Source organism: Ramularia collo-cygni (genome assembly GCF_900074925.1).
Source record: "Ramularia collo-cygni strain URUG2 genome assembly, contig: RCC_scaffold01, whole genome shotgun sequence".
Lineage (NCBI taxonomy): Eukaryota > Fungi > Ascomycota > Dothideomycetes > Mycosphaerellales > Mycosphaerellaceae > Ramularia > Ramularia collo-cygni.
This window is the reverse complement of record NW_019716255.1, coordinates 4,539,201-4,562,645: the sequence shown is the minus strand read 5'-3', so window position 1 is coordinate 4,562,645 and position 23,445 is coordinate 4,539,201. Positions and strand designations below refer to the sequence as shown.

At 50.4% G+C, this 23,445-nt stretch overlaps 3 protein-coding genes; all 3 read right to left on the bottom strand.

Annotated features, from left to right (window-relative positions):
- Positions 1-2,731: 2,731 nt before the first annotated feature.
- On the bottom strand, positions 2,732-3,676 carry RCC_12341 (uncharacterized protein; the record flags this gene model as incomplete). The annotated part of the gene is made up of 1 exon (XM_023766765.1): positions 2,732-3,676. One exon carries the CDS (start codon positions 3,674-3,676, stop codon positions 2,732-2,734), a length of 945 nt encoding a protein of 314 aa, XP_023622533.1.
- Positions 3,677-4,361: 685 nt separating this feature from the next.
- RCC_01477 (uncharacterized protein) lies at positions 4,362-12,078 on the bottom strand (the record flags this gene model as incomplete). XM_023766764.1 has 5 exons in its annotated part: positions 4,362-10,585; positions 10,644-10,837; positions 10,900-11,021; positions 11,088-11,519; positions 11,584-12,078. The coding sequence occupies 5 exons, from the start codon at positions 12,076-12,078 to the stop codon at positions 4,362-4,364; spliced, it is 7,467 nt and encodes a 2,488-aa protein (XP_023622532.1).
- Positions 12,079-13,501: 1,423 nt separating this feature from the next.
- Positions 13,502-22,735, bottom strand: RCC_01476 (uncharacterized protein; the record flags this gene model as incomplete). XM_023766763.1 has 4 exons in its annotated part: positions 13,502-14,848; positions 14,899-18,222; positions 18,292-19,611; positions 19,661-22,735. 4 exons carry the CDS (start codon positions 22,733-22,735, stop codon positions 13,502-13,504), a joined length of 9,066 nt encoding a protein of 3,021 aa, XP_023622531.1.
- Positions 22,736-23,445: the final 710 nt, after the last annotated feature.

Here is a 23,445-nt window from a genome sequence, read left to right as displayed (position 1 = left end):
CTACTAAACTAAAGGGCTAAACACCTTACGTAGAGTTAAATATTATCGTGTTTACTATAGATAAAACCTTATTACGAAGGGCTAGAAGGCTCTTAAGTTCCGAGCTACTATCTCCGGCTCGGTCTCTATTACTAATACCGACGAATACTATAACGATTACGGCGAACGTAGTAGCTACGCCCTCTATAGAAGCTAGTAAAGGACCGCTACCGCCTTACGTTAAGGTTAAGACGATACTATTACGGAATAATCCTATAGGGACTCCTCGTAGCGACAATCCCGTATAGGAAAGGCCGCTAGGGATAAATAAGATAGGGAAGGCCGTAGGGCTAGTAATCTTATATAGACACGCGACGTTAGGATAGAGCGGGTAGGATAGGATCGCTAAGAGCGTAACTAGGTTAGGTAATCTAGGTGCTAAGCCGAGCGCTTCTTCTAGTACTACTTAAACTAACTAGACGCCCTACCTAAGCGCTTAGAGCGCTCGCGCTCGGATTACTTAGATAGCTTACCTTTATAGTTAGTATATATAGAAGCGATATAATCCCCTATAGAGCATATCGCGTACAACTTACTATTTTATCTTACTTATTAGAATAGAACATCCTACTTTACTTTACTTTATAGACTTCCTATAAGCTCTAACCCGATCCCGCCTAGCTGAGCCTTCTAGCTTAGCTTAGTAAGATTATCGAGATATTTATATCTTAATAGACACTTCCGATAGGGTAACGCCCTATTAAAAGTAGCTTATAGAGCAGCCGTATAATCGATCTATTAAAGCTACTAGAGGTAGTAGATCTTACGAATACGGTAACGAGTAGAGCGAATACGGAAGATACGGCTTCGGCTTCTCGATTAGCTAGAGTAGCTATAGCTACTATAGCTAAGGTAAGGGCTATAAAGGTAAAGGCCGTAAGCGTAAAGGCCGCTAAGGTAAAGGCTACTACTACTAAGGCTAAGGTTACTATAGCGAATATAGTAACGAAGGTAGCGAATATAGTAAAGGACGTTATAAGTACTATAATAAACGTTACGAATAGCGAATAGCCTACTCTACCGTTACCTAAGTAGCTAAAGAGAAAGAAGCAACGATAAGAATTACTACTATTAGGTATAAGTCTAAGATCTACTAAAAAGTAGCGAACGCCTTAACGAACGGCTACGAGTAATATTAAGCAATTTCGAGTAAAGTTATTAGAGTATGCGGTTGTTATAGCTTATTTAGCCTAAGTTAGCTTAAGTTAGCTTAAGTTAGCCTTAAAATAGCCTTGCTTTTCGTCGCATTTCCTATACTATACCTCTTAAAACACACTAAATAAACACTAAATTATATATACATAATTGCTAGATATAAAGCTTAACAACCTAAGTTTTTAAWCAACTAATACTACGCGAGTGCGCTACGAGTACCGTTATAGCTATTGTTTTAGTAAGCTTAACGAGCTTAACTTTAGAATTTGAATTATCGAAGTATAAGATCCGGAGCTCCTTACGGGGAAGAGTTAATCCGAGTAATATGTATTCTACGACTAATATAAAGCTCGGGTGAAATAGAAAGCTCTAGCCGCATATGTAGCATTTTAGAAACATCTACGCTTTGTAATAATAACAATTAGGCAGACATTGTTCGAGGAGACATTACACGCTTTATAAAATTGCTTCTTTTTATACGATGAGCTGCTCGTTCTAGGCTGTTATCGTCGATTTAAGGCAAGTTGGAAAGCTTCAATTTCACCGCGTTTAGATGCCATGAAATACAACAGTATTCCTTATTCTGTCGACTGGTTTTCATAATTCTGTACGCTACGAGATCGCACGACGTACATTTTCCAACTATGCTCGTCAAACTATAGCATAGCACCTACTCCTTAGAACTTTCGAGAGAGACCAGATAAAAGTACAGTCTTGTAATGCCACCCCAAATCCAACCCTAGACAACATAAGGGGAAACTTGGAAGGACCGCGAAATAGTCGATCTGTTTGATGCATCGAGCAAACAAACAAACCGCCAGATATGAATTTTACGAAAAGGCACACTAAGGTAGGCCATAGGATCAATGAAGAGAACCAACAGTACCGAAGGGTCCCTTTCCTCGGCACACTGCTTCCATCATCCAAGGTCATACAGAATTCAGTAATCAATCAGAACTACCGCGGCCACGCCTCCACAAAATCTTTACACATAAGGCGTGCTTCCATTCCATCTCACTCTCAAGYTGATCTATTTAGATCCCATATAGCTTTCGCCTCATTCCCATGTACTAGGTAGTAACTCATTGTCGGCTTTTTGTTCCAGCATCTAGGGCTTTGAGCCTAGGTTAGTGAATGCATGTGTAGCATAGAAAGGCGTGCATCGCCGACCTTCTCCCGAGAGACAGTATCTCCTTGATAGTCTCTAGTAGGTCATGGTCCCCACTTTCGCTAGCGGAATACTTTGATAGTCGATGTCGAATCATGTCGTGTAGAGCATCGACGCTTTAGGCGAGCTGGTATTCGAGCGGCTGATTGGTAGTGCCTTGGTTCTTTCCTACCCACAATCGCTTCTTGGGAGGATGTAAGAGACAACGATCATCCTAGAAGGGGCCGCTAGTCGTGAGGCAAGACTCTGTATCCCCTAGTGTCTGGGCGACGTGGACTAGGCCGGCTCGCATAACAAAGACATTTGTTCACTGCTGAGATTTTCTATCACTGCCGAGCTACGCTACTCGAGACAATACGTCTATGCATTTCACTTATCTTTTTCAGCATCGATCAATTTCTTTAAAACTTGGCTCAATTCCACGGCTTTGTTCGCAAACTCAACTTCGTGCGAATTGTTCTTTRAAAGGTGAAACTTCGCTCCCGTAAAGCCGTTAGGATGCCATCTCCATCTTTCAGCCTCTAGTGTCGTCTGCAGGTCTCCAGTTGCTTCGAACAGCCTGTGTAGACTATGCTCGCAAGCTTCAAGATACCGATGCCGTGAAGTGCATCCGTCCTTGTTACAGGGCCAGTGGGGTGGCTCGGGGAAAGGGGTGAATGATGTTCCGTAGAGCTGAAAGACTTTGTTGCAATCTGTTCTCCATGTTCGAAATTTCCTGGCGTCTTCCTCTCGTTGCAATGCCATTGCAGCTTGCTGGCGTTTTTTGTCTTCTTCCACCTTCCGCTCTCTTGCCTCCCGCTCTCTCTGCAATTTCTCCAGTCTATCTTCCTCTTCCTTTCGAGCTCGCTCTAGTCTCTCTTCCTCCTCCTTTCGAGCCCGCTCAAATTGTCGTTGCGCCTGACGTCTCCGCTCCGCATCCTTAAGGAGATACACCCTTTCTTGCTCTTCGTACGCCCGCTGTGCCTTGACCTTTCGTCTCCATTCTTTGTACACTGGCCACATAATACAGCCGCCCTGAATAATAAGTCCAAGTAGTACGACACTAACGGTCAAGCTAAGGACGACTTTGACGGCAAAAACAGCTGCTCTGCCAATAGCCTGCCCGATCCGTGCAACAAAGTTGATAACCCGATGCGGGATATTAGTGATCCATTGCGCAGAGGCTTTCAGCTTATCCCAGACGTAGATGGCAAAGCGGACTACTGCGTGGATGGGTATGTTGATTTTACGGCACAGCTCAGAAAACAGTCTAGACAAGGTAGTTTTTGCTTCTGTGACATTCCTGTTCGCTAGGATGAATTTGAGTGGTGCCATGGTTTTTTTTTTTTTTGCAATGCTACGGGTTGTGCCGGGAGCTGGTGAGAGTTACAAATGTGGGAAGAAATGTTATCTTGAAGAGTAGGCGGTGCGTTGGAGGACATGAAAAGCGGAGTACATTCTGCGGCGCAGCGATTGCATGCATACACACCCCCGTATCCAAGTGGGGCTGAGGTTTGAGATGTGTGTCGCTTCATTATTACCGTCTTTTGATGTCCACGCCTATATCCTGTATAAGGCCTTATAGGTAGCTACTAGCAGTGTTCTAAGGCGCTTTCTGTGTCGTAGTTAGTAGCTATAAAGAAGACGCTATTTATGTAAAGGGGCGTGCTGCTGTCTAATTAAAGMGGCTACCTAGAGTCAGTGTTTTCTAAGCCGATATCCGCCCGAGATGAAGTAGTTCTACGGCTTCGGTAATAAAGGCAATAAGGAAGATACCTTCGACACTACCTTAGTATTCAGAAACGCCTTTTTACGAGGTCTAAGGGGTAATACATAACTCAGGGATGCCGAGCCGGTCTTTTTTCCCCAGACGCATGGTGGCTTTGACTGCTCTATTGGATGTTGGCCGTATCTAAGCGAGGCAGAGGTCGCTGATATTGCAATCAATATTCAGTCAACTCTTGTCATCAGAAACGAATTTCATTCCCGCTCTTCATAAAAGGTATAACTTCATCTCAGACTAACAAGACGCCACATGCTCCGCCAACGCCTTCAAATTCTTCGCCCCAACAATCTTCGTCAATGGTAGCTCCACCTTACCCTCCCTCTTGATCCAGTTCCGCAATTCAACAGCTACCAGAGAGTCCAACCCCAACTGACCCAGAGGCATCTCGGCCGGAATCTCCTCAATCTCCATCATCGTCATCTCAGCCACTTTGGCAATCAAACCTTCCAACAGATCCGCGCTGGACTCTCCTACAGCACCCTTCGATCCACCACGGCTTTTATCGTGCTCATCGGCCGAATCTCGACCTGCAAGCAGACCCGTAGTCAAGGCTCGCACATGAGGCCAATGCTCCCATCGCATACCTCTGTTCATCGGCCAAAGAACACCACTTATGGCGATGCCATCTGGACTCAGCCCGGAGCTGGAGCCGATGATGGCTCCTTGGACCAATGTCTCAATGTGAGACATTTTGAGCGAGATACCATGCGTCTTTCTCATCTCCTCGGTCATATTGCGTTCCTCCACATAGCCGGTTCCTTCGACTACCGGAAGATGGATTGTTGTTGCTGGCTGGCCTTGATGGAGGCGATGTTTGGTGAATGCCTCCAAGAACGATGATGTTCMAGAGTAAATGGTCACTCCCACAAGTCCAATGACGGAGTTCATCGAGGCGAGCGAGWTGAAGAAGTCTAGGTCTGGTAATAGTGCGTCAAGACTCCATGCGCCTTGAACTTTGGGGCTCGTGATGCGGGTCCAGTCTTCGTAGGTGTGGTTGACCAGGAGCGAGTCTCGGATGTACAATGCTCCATGTACGACTCCACGGACAGGCGGCAAGTCCTGGATATCCTCTAAAGCTTTCGCCAAGGCGTCTCGGTCGCTGACATCGCATTCGATTGCCCGTAATCCGCTGTACGTTGAGAGTAGCTCGGCCACCTCTGGACGAGATGCACCACTTCTGCCCAGCAGGACAACATTTCCTGCCCCGTGCTCGAACATCCACACTGCCAACGACCGGCCAATGCCTCCTGTACCACCCGAGATGAGATATGTTGCGTCGCTACTCAGCAGCGGACCGGACTTTTGCATAGAAGATTGTGCTTCTCCAATAACGGACTCGTCCTGACCCATGGTTAACAAAATCTTGTGGTCTGTGTCAGATTGCAACTTTTGCATGCCTGCAGTGAGTTGTGAGATCGGTAGGGTTGTCTGGCCATGCAAGAGGGTCTCGCCAACGTCGCTTTGCAACACTTTCACGCCCTCTCGAAGGCTCTCGGCAACGAGTTGCGGTCGATGTTTGATGAACTGATGCATGTCCATCTTGCTCAGCGTGACGTTACGGGCCATCAGGGCATGATTCACACGGGTGCCATTGTATCTCTGCTGGTCCGCGGTTCGTAAGTTCACCCACCGACCAAAATTCGCAACGACATCCGCTGATTGTTGCATGAGTTCGTCGTTGCTCGTGTTGTTGATCAGCACATGGACGCCTTGTCCCTGTGTTGCTTTCAAAATGCCCTCGCGGACGTCAGAAGCGTCGCAGGAGAAGACATTGCTGCTCGGAATTCCAAAGTTGGTGCATATATCTGAGCGTTCGTCAGCCGTCCTGGCAGATGCGAACACTGTCGCTCCCAGGCTTTGGGCCACTGCAATGCACATCCGCCCGACCGTGTCCGCAGCCCCATGTATAAGGACTGTGTCTTCCTGCGTCACCTGAGCAGTATGCGAAAGAGCAATGTGGGCTGTGGCGTAGGCGAGGGGGAAGCCAGCAATGTCAGTGTTTGTCATCTCAGCCGGCAACTTGCAGATGTTGTGAGTGAGTAGACGGATATGTGTTGCCATCGCTCCTTCTTCTGTCAAGAACATGACACGGTCTCCCTCTTCGAGCTCAGCAACACTGGTTCCCGTGTGGAGCACTGTACCAACACCCTCGAGACCGGGAGTCGTCCATGGCAAGCTCCCATTAATGACCTGCAGATCCCGGACATTTAGACTCGCTGCTTCCACTCGAACGAGAAGCTCGTCGTCGCCCAAATCTTGATCGGATATCTTAAGCTCACGGAAGTAAATCGTACTGGGGTCACCAACGTTCTCGACATTCAGCTCCAGACCGGTTGTGTCGTCGTCCCGCCACAGAGATCGTTCTTTACGCACAAGACTGCCAGCCTCCAGCTCAAACTTCTCCTTTGCAACCAAGTTTTCTTTCAGGCGTGGCAGCATGATGAGATTGTCAGACCATATGAATTCCTGCTCGTCGTCGGCCGCTATGGTTCCCGAGAGCAATTGCTTTGCAACGCGAACCACTGTCCGTGCTCCTGTAGCATTCTGCGGAACTTCGGTAAGAAGGAGGAAATTCTTCGAGGTATCCTCCAGCCGCATCGCGCGGAGCATGCCGGTGATCAGGTGTGCGTCTGGAGATGCTCCCTCCGGAATGACCCACAACAAGCCACCTGTGTTCAGAAGGGTTGATTTGAGAGCTTCAAAGGACGTCTCGGACAGATCCTTGAGCAGACTGTTATCTGCTTGGTCGATGTAGATGCAGTACTGCTCATCGCTGGCGGCAAAGTCATGCAGAGTCGTGACGTCTGATACGACCGAGCAGCAGCTAGCTTTGACTTCGTCGGAAATCGATGTTACGAAGTCGGACGTATCCAAATCCAAGTCGCCCACGATTGTTACTTTGCAGGCTTCTCCAACCGATTCCGACGAAGGATCTGTGTCTACTCTGGAACAACACATGACAGACATAACAGGGGATTTAGTGATCGGGTTGTCCGAAACGGAGAACGAGTGATCAATGCCGGAAAACCCTGCTTCCTGAAGAGCCATATTCCATGAATCCGCGGTCAATTCTGGTCCCAAGGGTGAACGATATTGATCTTCGGCATTCCACCAGCCGGGAAGAAGTGTGAACGGTAGGAGCGCGCCATCAGGGTCGACAAACTCCAGCATGATCAGTCTTCCCCCGGGTTTGAGCAGTGAACGAGCGTTCTGAAGGGTCTCTTCTATATTTGGGGTTGCATGAAGCACGAGGCCAGCAATGATAAGATCGTAAGATGCACTGGCAAACCCTTGTTGCACGGGATCTTGACTGATGTCCAGTTTCTGATATGTCACCCTCTCTGTACCGAACTGTCGAAGCTTTTCTTTGGCGTTGGGAAAGAAGCCGGCAGAAATGTCGGTAAAGGTGTAGTGCCAGGGAGCGTCGACCAGGGCTTGACTTTCCAATGYCTCCAACGTTGCAGGTGCGGTACTTCCAGTGCCGCCTCCGATCTCCAAAACTSCCAAATCGGGTTTCATGCCCGCGAGAATGCGGACATAGCGAGCGATACCTTCAGCACCACGGACGGTCGGCYGGTGTTCTTCGTAATAGCGGGTGAGCAGGCCGTCTCGTAAGATCACCTCAAGGGGCTCGACCTCGCCGTTCAGGATCCTCACGAGCTCCTCGCCCACCATGCAATTTATCTGGCCTTGGGAGCTACCTTGTGATACCTCCGGTATCGTAGCTTTCACCTGTTCCATGTCCAGCGGCCACTTGTCGACCATGTGGTGCGCCCACGCGAACCATTTCGAAAAGTGAGGTGGTAGATGCGACATGTCCTTGTCCTTGACTGCTTCCAGGGCTTGAGCAGTGTAGTAGATACCCACATCGCGGACGCGAATATCTTCCTGCATCTCTGCTTCGTCGGCTGGAATAGGGGGCAACATCTTGACGAGATCGGCATCATCTGCGAGATCAAGACTGGGAATCTTAGTCCACATATAGCTCCGTGGTACAGGACCATCTGCAGAGGAGTGCTCCGCCTTTGAAATGCACCTCAGCTGGAGACCCTCAACTTCCAATACCGGCTCCTGCAGACTTCCATCTTCCCCGGCGGCGAACGCACACACGTTTAGTGTACAATTTCCGGACTTTGAGTCCTGGCTGGGCATGATGGTTCCAATGGTGAAGTTGTCGCTCGTGATCCTGTTCGAGATGCGGGCACGATTGATAAAGGTAGGCACCGTAATGTTGCTCTTTGCTCCCTCACGACCTTGCACAAGTCCAACACTGTGGTTGAAAGAGTCGAGGATCGGCGCGTCCACAGTCACCGGAGACTTGTCAGTAAAGAAGCGCTCATGATCGGTAGGTCGCAAGCCAACGGTATGAACTGTTGCTCCTTTCTTTGCACGCAAGCTGGTCATCCCCTGGAACAAAGGACCCCAACTGATTCCTGATCGCTTCATTGCTGCATACTCTTCTTCGACATTGCACTCCTCCAACTCRGCTTGATCGGCAATGACTGCCTCGATCTGTGCTGTCAAAGCACTTTCGACTGAAGAGTACTCTGGCTTGATGGTGCCCTGACAGTGCACGACCCAGTCATCAGAGGCAGATAGAGAAATGATTTCGAAACTTCGCTCTTCCGAGATGGTAGAACCCGACGGCCGGATTCTTGTCGTCAACTGCACTTGTTCCTCTTCCAATATGGTCAAAGCCGTCTTGACCTGGATATCGCGCAAAAGAAGGCTCGTTGGAGGAGAGCGAGAAATCAATCGTATGGCTTCTGCAGCCATGCAAAGATACCCGGCCATGGGAAAGATGACATCGCCGCCGACGATATGATCTCGCAGCCATGGCATGTCATCAAGAGTGAAGACCTGCCGGAAGGAGTGGTCCAAGTGGCCATCAGAGGAATTCTTCCAGCCGAGTAAAGTGTTGTAGGGAAAGTCTGGGTGTAGCTTCTTTCGTGTCAGCAGTGACTGGTGTCGGAAGCTGGTGGATTTATTCCATTCGTATGGCGGTAGATCTACGAGAACCCTGGCAGAGGATGCGCTGATCTGATTGACGACACCGAAATCGACGTCGAGTCCGGATTTGAAGAGACGTGCAGTGAGGTCCAAGATGGACTCAACATCATCAGTCTTGCGGACGAGTGACGGGGCGTACATGACCTGTGGAGGAGCCAGGCGCTTGAGCGTATCTCTAATGGGGTTTTGCAACGCTGCATGAGGACCGATTTCGACAAGCATGGACGAGCGTAGACTCTGCTCGGAATCTTCATCCATCGAGAGCAGCTCTTCCAAAGCCTCGGTGAATAGGACTGGCTGGAGCATGTTCCGAACCCAATAAGAGGAATCCGCGACGATTTCTTTGGGCTCACGCAACCCCGTGACGGAAGAGACGAAGACGGGGTCTTCATCTGGCGATACGACTGGCGAGTCGGACGGGAAGTAGTCTTCAATCATGGATGCGTAATCTTCCGCCACCTTCTCCATGTGTCTCGAGTGGTAGGCTATACCAGTTCGAAGCTTTCGTGCAAACAATCCCCGATCTTCGGCTTTCTTCTGGATGGCTTCGATAGCTGCGTCGTCGCCGGAGATGGTCACACTGTTCGCGCTGTTGTATGCAGCGATCGTAGCATAGCCCTCGTCGTCCTCTGGGAAGAGCTCACGTGCGCCTTCGGCGCCTATCCCAATAGCCAGCATACTACCAGAGATGTCGGTATCTTCAAGGACTTTGGTCGCTGCCTGTCCTCGGAGGAATGCGATTGCCAAAGCCGACTTGAACGATATCATACCGGCGGCGAATGCGGCGGCGATTTCTCCCGAGCTATGTCCCATTACTTTCGAAGGTGTGATCCCAAATGCTCGGAGGAGCTGCACGAGTGCCAGCTGTACAGCAGTGCATGTTGGCTGACTGATGGCTGGCTCGTCGATGCGAGAGTCCGATTCTGACTTGGAGAGTTCTTCCTGCAAAGACCAAGAAGATCCAAGTGATTCGAGGAATTTATCAGCCTCTTCAATTGCGGTAGCAAAAACAGGATAGTGGGATAGACCCAAAGCCATGCGGAAGTACTGAGCGCCTTGTCCGGTGAACACAAATGTTATGTCAAGATCTCCACTCTTGCTCAACTTGCCCGCAGTAGAAGCTAAGCTAGCAGCAATGACTTCCGAGAGAGAGGAAGTAGAGTCCGCTGTGAATGCTGCGCGGTATGGAAGATGGGCTCGACGTTGCCCAAGAGTGAAACACAAATCCTTTGTAGACTCCTGGGGAAGATCGAGTGCATACTGCTGGAACGTTGTCAAGTACGCGTCCAGGCTGTGAGATGACTTTGCAGAGAAGACAAAGAGCTTTTGACCTTGCTCTTTAGGTGATTCATTGACGCTGCCGTTGACTTCTTGGGCAAGGTCTCCGTCGCGAGTGGAGTCAGAGGGGGCTTCTTCCAGCAAGACAGCAGCGTTRGCACCACCAAAACCTTGAATAAAAATACGATTAGTCGGAGAAGACCTCATGAGATGGAGGAGGAGAATTACCATAATTGCCTATGGCTACACGTTTGAGCGTACCGGGAGGCCAAGCTAGCGACTCTTTCAAGACGCAAAGCTTTTCGCCGCTCTTGATAGCTGGATTCAACGTTTCAAAGAAGGCGGTGGGTAGAAGACGCTCGCGCTCTATCATCATGATACTTTTGACGACTGACAACAATCCAGATGCTTCTTCCAGATGTCTGCAACGCCCAAATGTCAGCTAGGTACCATCTTTTTGCTACGCTACCGGGCTTGAGCTTACCCTATGTTTGCCTTGATCGATCCCAGATACACCGGGAGGGAAGGGGACCGATCCCGTCCAAATACGGCGGCAATAGCACTCGCGTCAACTGGGTCTCCAACTGGAGTACCAGTTCCATGTCCCTGTAAAATCAGTCACCAGGGGTTCTGCTCATAAAGTTTGGAGCAGTTCATCCGGAGGAGACCAACCTCAACATATGTCGTATCCCGAGGATCTAAGCCAACCTGCTCATGAAGATCGCGGAATAGACTCTCATGTGCCTGCTGAGACGGCATAGAAATTCCAGGGGTACGCCCACAATGAGAGGCGGTGGTGTTTTTAATAACTGCGCGGATGGGATCTCCGGCCTTGATGGCTTCTGCGAGTGGTTTGATCAAAAGGCAGGTAGCACCCTCACCTCTTCCGAAACCATTAGCACGAGCATCMCAGCTGTAGCTCTTCCCGTCGACCGACAGAGTTCCCACCGTGTCAAGAGTGCTGAAGTTCTCGGGCCCAAGGTTTAATATACAGGCACCAACCAGAGCAGCCGAACATTCACCCGATCTTACGCTTTGGCAAGCCATGTGTAAAGCGTAACCGCCCGTCGCACATGCGGCCTCCAAAGACACGGACGGACCGACCTGTTTTCAGAATGAATTAGTTGGAGACATTGACACGACGACCATGCGAGGAGGAGGAATATACCAGATCAAAGAAATGCGAGATACGATTACTCGTCATACATGGAGCAGTGCCTAGCGCAGTGAAGCTTGAGGCCGTGGGCATATCATCCATGAGCTGACCCACATAGTCCGAAGCACCCGTGGCAGCAAACACTCCTATTCGGCTACGGGCAAGATCGAGAGGTCGAACGCCTGCGCTCTCCATTGTCTCCCAGGTGCACTCCAGTAGCATGCGGACCTTTGGATCCACATATTTGGCCTCATCTGATCGGAAGTTGAAGAATGGAGCGTCAAAAGCAAATACATCTCCCGGGAGGAAGTGACCTCCATGCGAAGTCACACAACCAGCTCGTTCGGAGGATGGGTGGTAATATGCTTTGGCATCGAATCTTTCGGCCGGCACTGGTGACCAGGCACTCTTTGCTTGTTCGAGAAGTTCCCAGAGATTTGAGCGACCTACTCCTGGTGCTCTGTAGGAGTATCCGATGACGGCAAGGGGCTCTTGTTTGCTGTCCATGGTGAAAATCACTTTCTGTATTCTGTGCTATTCGAATGTTTCAGGGGTTGATGGGATGGAAATGTTTAGCTACAAGTAACTCGTCTGCCAGAAGGGTCTTGTAGCAGTGTTGTGTTTGACTACGAGGCTAGGAGGTAAGGAGTACGTGACGTGGTTGCTGTGATCTCAAACCCGAGCATCCCTCTCATGGGCCGGAGGAAGCTCTCTCTCTGACACATGAATGCGTGGATGAAGATGGCTCCCCAGCGATGCATCATCATGATGGTCTGTCCGGTGGTGGTCAAGGCGTGGGATTGATCGATCTTGACTCGAATGTTTCGCCGTGGTCGTGCATAGAGCGTTTGAGCAAGCTTGCAGGTGAAACTTGGGTTGGCACAACGAGTATTCAAAGCTCAAACTAACAAACCATTGTCAAGTTGACTCATGGGTCCGRACGGACGGAGCTCCTGATGTGCCAAGTGTCAAAACCGAAATCCAAAAGCGAGACCTGTGAGCTGCGCTCCTTGACTTTATATTGAATACGTAAGACTTCTGATTTTGCCGCGCTCGTAAACAATTTTTTATACTACAAGCTAGACTCTACGAGAGTATAGGTGAGAAAGACCTAGCAATTATTACGCAATTCCAGAATCTTTCTATTTTGAACGGGAAGCTCGAGTCAGGGAGTGTCAAAGTTCCTCCCAATGTGGAGTTAGTTTCAGGGTCTAGGGTAGGGACGTGAAAGTTTAGTCCATAATCGGGTGGGCGTGTTTCAAGACTCGGAAATTCAGTAGTCATCGGTCGTAACCAGCATAAAGTTCGAGTGAGACTCGCATCGTCCGTCGCAAGTAATGGCAAGTAGTTGGAGATGATGGGTTTCCCCTGAAAGGGCTCACAGGCTCGGAGCTATGCTACTATCTCCCTGTCGACTTGTTGTCCGCTCGATCTTGGGGATCGGGGGGATCGAGTGAGCTAACATTGGAATGAACTCGATGGATTGATCGATCGATCGAAGATTGTAAGGTAAGGACAAGGTGGCCTAGTGCCAGTGAGTCGATCAACGAGCTTAGTAAGCACTCGGCCAGGTGAGTGACCGGTCAGCCACCGGATTTCAAAAATCATCCAATCAATATTCATGCATATACATCTTATTAGCAACCGAAAATCGCTGTATCGATGCCTGAAGAAGCCATCAGAACTTGTCAAGCACTTGCGGTAGATGGAGAGACAATCTGGCCCCTATCCCGGGACACCACGGCTTGGAGTGGTGGCTGAGCAGAATCAGCCGCTAGCAGGTAGAATTGAGAGATCAAAATCAACAAGAGATTGATGATGGAGGATGAAAGTCGATGGTAAAATGGATTTGGAATTGCTAGAACGACGACGCTTTACAATGAGGAATTGGATAGGCGCCTTCATCGCCCCTTTTTTTTTTATCGCCAGCTCATCCGAGAATCTCCTTAAGGGACGCCGTCAAAAACTGCGCTCTCTCCTCTGACACTCTTGCCGAGCAATTTATATCGACGACCATTTGTGACTCATCGCACCATGCCACGATCCACACCTCTGCCATTCCCTCAACATGACTTTCGCCTCGAAAGCGAAATTCACTATTGCCGATGTGTCCACAAGTCGTCTGGTGACCATAGTCCTGAAAAACCAGCACCGATCCTAGAGAAGATTTCATATCTCCAAGCCAAKTTCGGCAATCAACATGGTGATGAGGTAGAGCAGCCTCGGCTTTACTTTGAAGCTCAGTAGTTAGATTCATCATTGTGGATGTTTCTTGAATGTGGGCGCGAACGGGTAGCAGATTCAGGCAGGGTCCGCGAGTCTCTTCGATTCCCATGATGTTGAGGTTGCGATTGGCAGTGATCTCTGCAAAAAGAATGTCTTCCGCATTGTGACATGCTCGGGATAGAACCATGGACCACGCAGTCTTCAGAATCGTTGCCGATGTGCCTGGATATTTTGTCAAATTGTCATTGGGAATGCTAATTCTGGATTGTCGTCTGACAGCTTTGCTGTTCTCGGTGGACGGCTCCATGGACGGTGTCGCCAGACTTGTCATCGACGTTGAACCGGACAAGAAATCCCGCCAGAACTGCTCGGTGTTGGTATTGTCAAGGCTCGATACGTAGTGAGCCCATTCATCGAACCGAGGGCCATCACAGAGAGGCTGGCTTCGGTAAGCGACATTGAGGTCCTTCAGAATGAGTTTGAGAGAGATGTTGTCGTAGAAGACATGGTGAATGCTCAAATACAGAGCAGTACACATCTCATCACGTCGCTCCAGACGGAAGCTAGGCAGCATTTTGCTATGCTCCCAGTCAGTGACTTTGTTCAAATCACCCGCTTTCAGTACGATCTGGTAGGCTGTCGAGTGCTCGTGGATAATGATTGTCCGCAGAGTCGTGTGATGCTCGATAACAGACTCCAGGGCCTTTTCTAGTCGACGTATGCTCAAAGCGGGAGAGAATTCAAGGACAAATTCATCCGCCGGCTCTGACAAGCTGTAGCTCCCATCTTCACCCTCAATGAACATGAGTGATTGGAATCCTGTGGCTAGCGCGACAGTTTCCACCTTTTCTCGATGGGATTCCGGGATGGACGACAGATGCGGAGTAGATGACTGTTGTTTAGACATTGTTCCTGTTATACTGACGGCAGCTATGGCTTGTGGGTTATTAGCAACTGCAGCGGCCATATCGGAAAGCGTAGGAAACTCAAAGACAGTCTCGAGGTTCAGTGAGATACCAGCCTTTCGTGCAGCTGCCACCAGTCGCATCGCCTAGAATCAATCAGTCATCTGGACTAGTAGTGGATCTGATGTATGCTCACCCTCAAGGAGTTCCCGCCAATAGCGAAAAAGCTACCGCTCGCCGGTACCGAGGACTCCGGACGATTGAGGACCTTGGACCAGAGCTTTCGTAGCTCTGACTCTTGCACACTGAATTCTTGCGAGACCATATCCTGGGGTCCGTTTGCCGCATTGGTGCCTTGTACGCTGTAGGCCTGTAATTCCTCAGGAGACAACTGTGCGGCCAAATGTTGAAGCCTTCGGCGGTCCAGCTTGCCTACACTTGTAGAAGGGATCTGTCTGATGTGAACAAACAAGCCAGGAACCATGTAACTTGGCAGTGCGTCAGTCAAGCCTTTATGCAATCGAACAGCCAATTGCTGCATTGGATCTAGAAGCATTCCTTCAGGTTCAGCTGTCGTCATCCTGTTGACGCTACGTTCCTGACCGAATGGCGCAAGGAAAGCCACTAGCTCGGCACGCTCTTGACCAGGTCCTAGAATCTCAACTGCAATGTTCCAGTCCGGACCTACGAGGTGACGAATATGGTACTCGATATCTCCCAATTCGATACGTCGGCCTCGAATCTTCACCTGGCTATCGTTGCGACCCAAGACTACCACCGATCCGTCAGGGTTTTGTGTGACGATATCGCCAGTACGATAAAACCGGCTCGAAAATTCCAGGCCAGGGAATGTTTTCGACCACGCTGGTGCATCAACGAATGCTGCAGCAGATCGACTCTCATCGTTGAGGTATCCTCGCGCAACTGTCGGTCCTTCGATAATCAGCTCGCCTGGGCAACCAATCGGGCAGAGATTATTGTGGTTGTTGATGTCGACGACCCAGTAGCGACTAGACGCTGGAGAGCCCACACTACGGAATTGCGCAATTCCTGTCGCAGAAACATCGTTACAGCTCGTCAAAATCGTCGCTTCCGCTGGACCGTAGGTATTGAGAAAGCGAAGGTGGGGAGTCCAGGTCTCGGCCGCTTCGCGAGTGACGACTTCGCCTATAAGAGCAAGTGTGCGCAGAGTAGGTAGTACATCGGCAGGGCTTAGCAACCGGGCCATACTGGGTGTGATGAACGCAAAGTTGGCAGCGGCCTCTGTAATTGCACCCGCCATGTTCTCGTACAAACTGTCCTGAGGAGGCATACATAAGCACCCACCGGCAAGCAGCGTGAAAAATATGTCGCCCATGGCAACGTCGAAGGTGAAATTCGTTGCCTGTATCGTTCTCGTGGTGTTTCCGAGGCCCAGCTTCGGGATGAAGTCTGATGCGGTGGTCGCAACATTGGCGTGACTGATGGTAATGGCCTTTGGTGTTCCGGTGCTTCCCGAGGTCGAGATCACGTAGCATGTCGATTCTGCATTGATATCCGCATGCACACTTGACGGGCATGTGTGTGCTGGAGGAGGTTGCTCCCAGTCCTGCAAGCTGAGGCACAAAACATTGGAGAATACCGCCAACGCCTGAGTCTTGTGCTTCGGCGAGCTGATCACCAGGGAGCACTCAACAGAGCAAATCATGTCTGCAAGCCGCTTAGGAGGGTGAGAGGCATCAAGTGGCATCACTGCTCCTCCCGCTTTGAGGACAGCCATTATCACCACAATTGCGATGGCCGATTTCTCAAACATTAGAGGTACGACCACACCAGGACCGACTCCCATAGCAGTCAGCTTCGAGGCGCCCAAATCCGACATGCTGTCTAGCTCGCCGTAAGTCATCTTCGCATCCCAAGATTCGACTGCACTTGCATGACGCTGCTTCCTAGCAACCTCTGTGAAGCGGTAATGGACGCATTCCTTCTCTCCAGTCAAGGTCTTGCGATTCCACGTCGTTTGTAACACAGACCTTTCATACTCGCTTAGTGATTCGAGGTCAGAAAGGACAGTACCCGACTGCGGTGATGCAATTTGAGTGAAAGCATGAGCGTATTGCTGCAGTATTAGCTCCAATTGCTCCAATGACAGACTGGACGAGCTGATCTGAATCTGGAGTACTGCTGCATCAGGCTCAAGCTGGCACCGGATCACCACCGCTGCGTTGTGATTTTGTGGTTCTGGTCGCGCCATGCACAAAGACTCGACAAGGGACTTTGAAGATTGGCTGGGTTGCTGATCATCCACAGTGATGATGCTACCCATGGGTAGTGATAGAAAGTCATGCTGTGCTCGATGTATATGCGGTAAAATTGACAATATCGAATCTTGGGTACCAGTAATCAGATCTTCGCACGTTGAGTCTGCCGCAGTCCTCACAAGTACTAGAACTGGATCAGTTCTAAAGCCCAGGATATTCCTCGCTGGCCCGGGTGGAAGGCCTTCAGTTGGTTCAGTCGTCGTTCCGAATGTCACAGATTCGCTTCCAGTTATGCGTGAGAGATTAAGAGCCCAAGCTGCCAGTAGTTGAGACTTTAGCGTCGTTTTGTCTCTACTAGCTGAAGGCACTTCGATCGTCTGAGTTGCCTTCTCAAGACGTGTAGGTCGATCGGTAAGGCCAGGGCAAACTTTTTCAATATGGAACATTGTAGCTTGGCTGCATTGATCGAGGTGCTGCTCCYAAAATCTGGCCGCAGAGGAAAGCCCAGCCGGATCACACGTGTAGTTTACAACGTGACTCTGAAAGTGCCTCAACGGAATGCTAGAGGACTGATATGCACTTTCCAGGTCTTCTAGAATGATGTCGAACGAGGCGTCATCGCATATTGCTCGATGAATAGATAGCACCAGGCATGTTGTATCTGTCCCACCTGGGGTTCGACCAAACCTGCAAAGAGGATCTCCATAACGGAGCTCGGTGGCTTCATCCCACTCTAGATAGTCATCCAAGTTTTCTTCTTCGTTCCAGACGAGTGGTGCTCGAACGATGACCTGATGATGCCCGTAATCTACCAGAGACACGATTCGACTCCTGAGGGCTGGCTGGGCGTTGGCGACGAGGTCAAAGGCATGGCACAGTCTCTCAGCATGTGAATCCTCGATGCGAAAGACATGTTGTCTCCAGTAACCTATTCTGCTTTTCATGGAAGCGTTCATCACGGCGGGCTGTCTGGGCGTGCATGGATATATGTCTTCCAACATCGCTCGCGGTAGCTGACACTGGGAAGCAGCTTTGAATCTGATGGCCGCGATTTCACACTTGGAGAGAAGTTCGAAGGGCTCCGGAATGGCTGTCGGTGCCGTGAACGGCATGAGCAAGGTTGCAGCTGGTCTCCCGGGGTCGTCCAGTATGGTTTCAATCACTTTGCCGAAAGCCTCTGCTATGTTCGAGGCATGCCAAGTTGGAATTTCCGATGTGCGGTAGTCAAGCCGAGCTTCCAGACTATCGCCCGTGTGGACCGCCTTGACCATGATCACATACTACACAACGAAATTAGTCTTCGAATATCTCCCAAATGCCTTCCGAAAAGGTACTCGCGCCCTACTTACTTCGTGATTGTCTTCGCTTGCTACAGGCTTGACTCTGATGGACATTCCAGCTCCTAGGTCATCCGGCAGAGCACGCACAAAAGACAGAGCCGTGTTGAAAAGCGGCGCCTCTCCTAGCCCCAGAGCATCGTGCAACTCGCCGAGAGAGAATGCAGTGTGTTCCAAGCTCGCCGCAAGCTCCTCGCTAGCTTGGATGAGTACGTCCAAGATCGTTGAAGTGCGAGGAAACTCGACTTCGCAGATATTCATAGTTAACAGAGGCCCCATGGCATTTTTTGCAGCATCTCCGACAAGCCAGTCCCGAGCATCCACGAGGAGGCCGAATACGGGCTTTGGCATTACCGTGAACATTCGCAGCACAGCTGCCCATGCCACATGTAAGACGTTTGCTGCCGTTACCTCGTGCTGCTTGCAAAATGCGAGTAAGCGACTGCTTTCCCCGAGAGGGACGCTGGTTTGCTTGCGAATCCCTCCTTCTCTTGATTTCGAATGAATGTCCGAGGATAACAAACATGGTTTAGAATCAGCTAAGCGACGCTGCCAGTACCGCAAAGCGCTCGCACGTTGACGAGACATTTGCACAGCATACGGACCGACGCTGGATCCTGGCCGAAWGTTCTCTAGGTCCACATACCCGATCAAAAGCTGCTGGCATAGTCTTGCAATGGTGATCTCATCATAGAGCGCATGACTGAGGTGTAGTGTCATGAGAATGTCGCCTTCGGTATTCCTGGTAATTGTCAAGCTATGCGGAGGGTGGTGGACGGCGGTGCGCTCCGTCTGTGGTGCTCCTGGACTCCTAAGCTCGTTGAAATCGGTCCGGAATATCTCAGGCTCTGCATGTTTCAAGACAATCTGATATACGGTTCCATCGACTCCACTGACGAAGGCGGTCCGCAGTATGTCCTGGGCTGCACACACAGCTTTCCACGACTTTGTTAGCCTTTCCACATCGATTTGCTCGCCCTCAGATCGTGGTGTCAACTGTAACGTGGCTCGGTTCCAAGATTTCCTGCTTCCATGATCCCGCATCTCATGCATTACTATTCCCTCCTGCATTGCAGTGCAAGGATAAACGCAAGCGACTTCTTCCGATTTGAGTCCATGGGCGTGAAAGTCAACGTGGCGAGACCAGTCTTCCAAATCGGTCTCTACGCAACTCTCTTCTAAGCGATGTCCATCCTTCTCGTTGGGACTGTCTACTTTGGGGTCGTCAAAGCTTTGACACTGCTCTGCAACAGCGGCCAGCGACTTGCATCTTAGCAGTGTCGCCACTGTGAGACGAACGCCGATCTGGCGACAACGTGCGGCGACTTGCATCTATCATATTTGTGAGTGCTGATCATCTCGCGTATTTATAGGTACTTACTGCCAGTATAGAGTCTCCACCCAGCTTCACAAACGAAGTCTCGCGGTAGACGGATTCTTCTGGCACTTTCAGCACTGTAGACCAGATTGACCGTAGTGCAAGCTCTTGCTTGGCCGTGGGAACTGTTTTGGTATCTTCACATGACCGAGATTTTAATTTCGCAGCGGTAATGTCTTGTTCTTTGACCCATTCAGTGATGCGCCTACGGTCCAGTTTGTGCGAAACACTCCGAGGCAGTCTATCCACAACGAACCACGCCGAGGGAGTCATATATGATGGCAGCTGAGACTCAATGAAGCTGATGATATTAGCCAAAGGTTTTTGTTCTTCTTCCTGAGCTAACGGATTCAATGAGCCAGGCGGACCTTTCAAAGGTCGCGGAATCGTTATCACAGCGACCAAATCCTGCCCAGCTATGGTGGCAAAAGCATCTTGGACACCCGGCGCGGTACAAAGTGTACGTTCAACTTCTGCAAGCTCAAATCTTTGTCCTCGTAGCTTGACTTGGCTGTCAAGACGGCCTAGAAAGCAGATACTGCCGTTCGCATTGTACCTTGCCATGTCTCCGGTACGAAAGAAACGGTATCTCGTTTCTCTACGTGGACACCATGGTGGGGAGTCCACAACGAATGAGGATGATGTGAGACCTGCCTCATGCATGTAGCCTCTTGCGACCCCGGCCCCTTCGATCACCAATTCCCCAGTCGCGCCAATTGGAACAAGCTTGTGGAAATCGGCCGGGTCGACAATCCAGGCCGCACACCCAATGGGMGTCCCGATACTTGTCGGGTGTTCCGATTCTGGGGTCAAAACGGCTGCGATACTACAGACAGTGGTCTCAGTCGGTCCCCATCCATTGACAAAACGCAACTGTGTGCCCCACGTCGATGCTGCTTGTGGATTGACGGGTTCGCCGCCAGAGCAGAGGATTTTCATGTCCGCGACAGCCTCGCGAGAAATGGTGTTGATCACCGTCGTTGTCAGAATCGCAGCGTCGGCTTTGGAGGCATTGATGAACCCGGCGATATTGGACTCTCGATCGGTCTCCGAGGGTATGCATACACAACAGCCAGTGATCAAGGCGCCTATCGTCTCCATCAAGCTTACATCCCACACGAGGGRAGCGAAATGAAGAAATCTGTGTTCGGATTGAAGTCCTAGGCGATCACCGAAAGCAGGTAGAGACGATGCGAGGTTCTGATGCTCCAAGACCACCCCTTTCGGTTCGCCAGTGGAACCACTTGTTGCAAGAATGTACGCCGGCTGGGTATGTGTGCAAGATGGAAGTTTCGAGTCCAGAATTGGAAGTTCCGAAATGAGATCTGCCGTTATTGCAAGCACGTTCGTCCCGAGATCATCATTCAGCGATTGACGAAGTTCATCAGAGGTCAAGACAAGATCTCCCTTGACCATAGACATCACCTTTTTCTTCCTGGCAGTTGGATGTCCCGGATCGACCGGGACGCAAATTCCACCCGCCTTGAGTACCGCCAAGATAGAAACCATAGCCCAAATCGACTTTGCAAACAACACAACAACAGGCGTTTCGTGTTTCACGCCCCGATCTCGAAGGTGGTAGGCGAGAGCAGTTGACATCCGATCCAGCTCTGAGTATGTGGCTTTTCCATCATGAGCATCTACTGCGGGCCCAGTTGGATTCTTGCGGACTTGTGTRGCGAAGAGATCGTGTAAGCATTGTTGTGTAGGTGTGGCTGGGACGGCGCTATTCCATGCTGCAATTTCGCGGACATCATGCTCATTCACCTGTGGCAGATCATCCAGCTTCGTCTGCCCATCCACACGCATCAGCTGCTGCATGTAGTGTTCCATCTGGCGCACAATTCGCTCCGTCTGTCGACTCTCGAGGATCTTTGGGTCAGAAAATGCTTTGATGGAAATTCCTCGATCGACAATGCCAATCTCTATGACGAGAGCATATGAGAGTGGGTTGGACTGGATGCTATGTAAACTCATAATCTCGGAGTCCCTGGCATCGACATCGGTCGCTCCGATATTGAGCAAGGTCTGGTATGCGCATGCTTGCTTGGCCTGCTCACTGCATGTGGCGATGTTGTCTAGACCAAAATGCAAAGCCGGGTGCGTGTAAAGTTTGCGTCTTGCTTGCGTCCTCTCCTTTAAGAGTTCCCGCACAGTCGTTGGTATCGTAGCTTGTACTGGAACGTTCGCAATGGTAGGTCCAAAAGCCGTAGCATATTTGCAGTCAGCACCTTGGCGTCCCGAGAACACGAGTCCGTACAGAACGTTGTCGATCCGGCTGTACGATCGGGCCGTCAACACCCACGCCGCCTCGATATAGGAGGGTATGAGGGCTGGGGAGATTGCTGAGGCTCCAGCTCCAAACGTGCAATTCTTCTCGACGAGGTGGGTGGCTTTTGGGGTATGTGTAGGTCCGACAAATGGCCAGGCGATCACCGGGTCCTGGAACTGCTTCTTCCAGAACAATTTCGCATCGGACTCGCTGATGGTGGAACAGTAGGAAACAAAGTCCTTGAACTGGGCACGAGGTTTTGGCGACCGATGTTGCATTATACCAATGATATCGGTCAACATTGCTGCTGCAGTCCATCGATCGAAGACGGCATGGTGGATTGTCAACACCAACTTTCTACCAACTAGAGCGGATCGAAAGAGCGGATCAGCCAATTGCATCGGGTACGCCCTCTGTTCGCGAAGAATTTCCTCCCATTCGTGGTCGTTGTAGGCCTCGGGGTAACGAACTGTGTTGTGGCTTTCGTGAAGTACCACCTGCAGTAGTCCATAGCGACACTCGACGATTCTTGTGCGTAGCACATCATTCTTGGCCACAACTCGTTGCAGAGCATCACAGAAGGAATCCAGATCTACCGAGGCTCCCAAAGCTACTGCAAATTGGAGACCACTGCTGTGTCTGTCGCTTGTCTGATCGTTTTTGGATGTTGCCGCCATGGATGTGACCTGCAGAGATGTTGGTGCATAAACGTCTTTGATGTTTTCCGATGGTACATTGCAGGCCTCGGCGATCTCGTTCAGCGTCGTCTGGTCAATGTCGTCCAGCGACATTATTACAGAAGACATCGTAGTAACGACGCACTGCCTGTGGATGGGCTTCTGGATGGTGGTGTCCGGCTTCACTACTAAAGTCTTGCTTCGACAACCCTCCCAATTTGCGTTGAACACTCAACTGGCGATAATGTCGATTTTGGCAGAAAGCAGTAAGTGTGCGGTTGGGGGAGGAAGTCAGCAACGAAATAATCTCGATCAACTTCGCTACTCATTCGCGGTTGGCAAAACCTCAATATGGGTAGTCGTCGAAAGACCACAGGCCGTAGCTACGTCGAGTCGTCCTCCAATCACAAGCTCCGTCAACAGAACCTGACCGAAGCCTCACCCCGAGAGTTTGCAGGGATGCAAAACGTAGTACTGCTTGCCGTTTCACATAGTATGCAGATCTCGATGGAGCTGATAGAGATTCCCACATGACTCGTGGTCTTTGGGGGACCTCGCATCTTCGCGGACGGACCCCCGAGCCACGAGGTACAGACTGCAGAGATGCTCGACTCGGCATGACGTGAGTTCACGGGGTATAGGGGTCATTCCAACCGACCTGACCACCAGTCAGGGGTTTGCGGTACTATGTACCGTTTCGACCTCAAACAACTTGTTGCAGGGCTGTGTGCTTCGGTCTTGCGTTTTTCCCCGTCAACGAAGGTGTCTCTAGAGTCGGTTTTAGGGCTATTTGCCACATTGCTTCGCCAATGCTTACAGTGAAAGCGTCCAAGAATAAG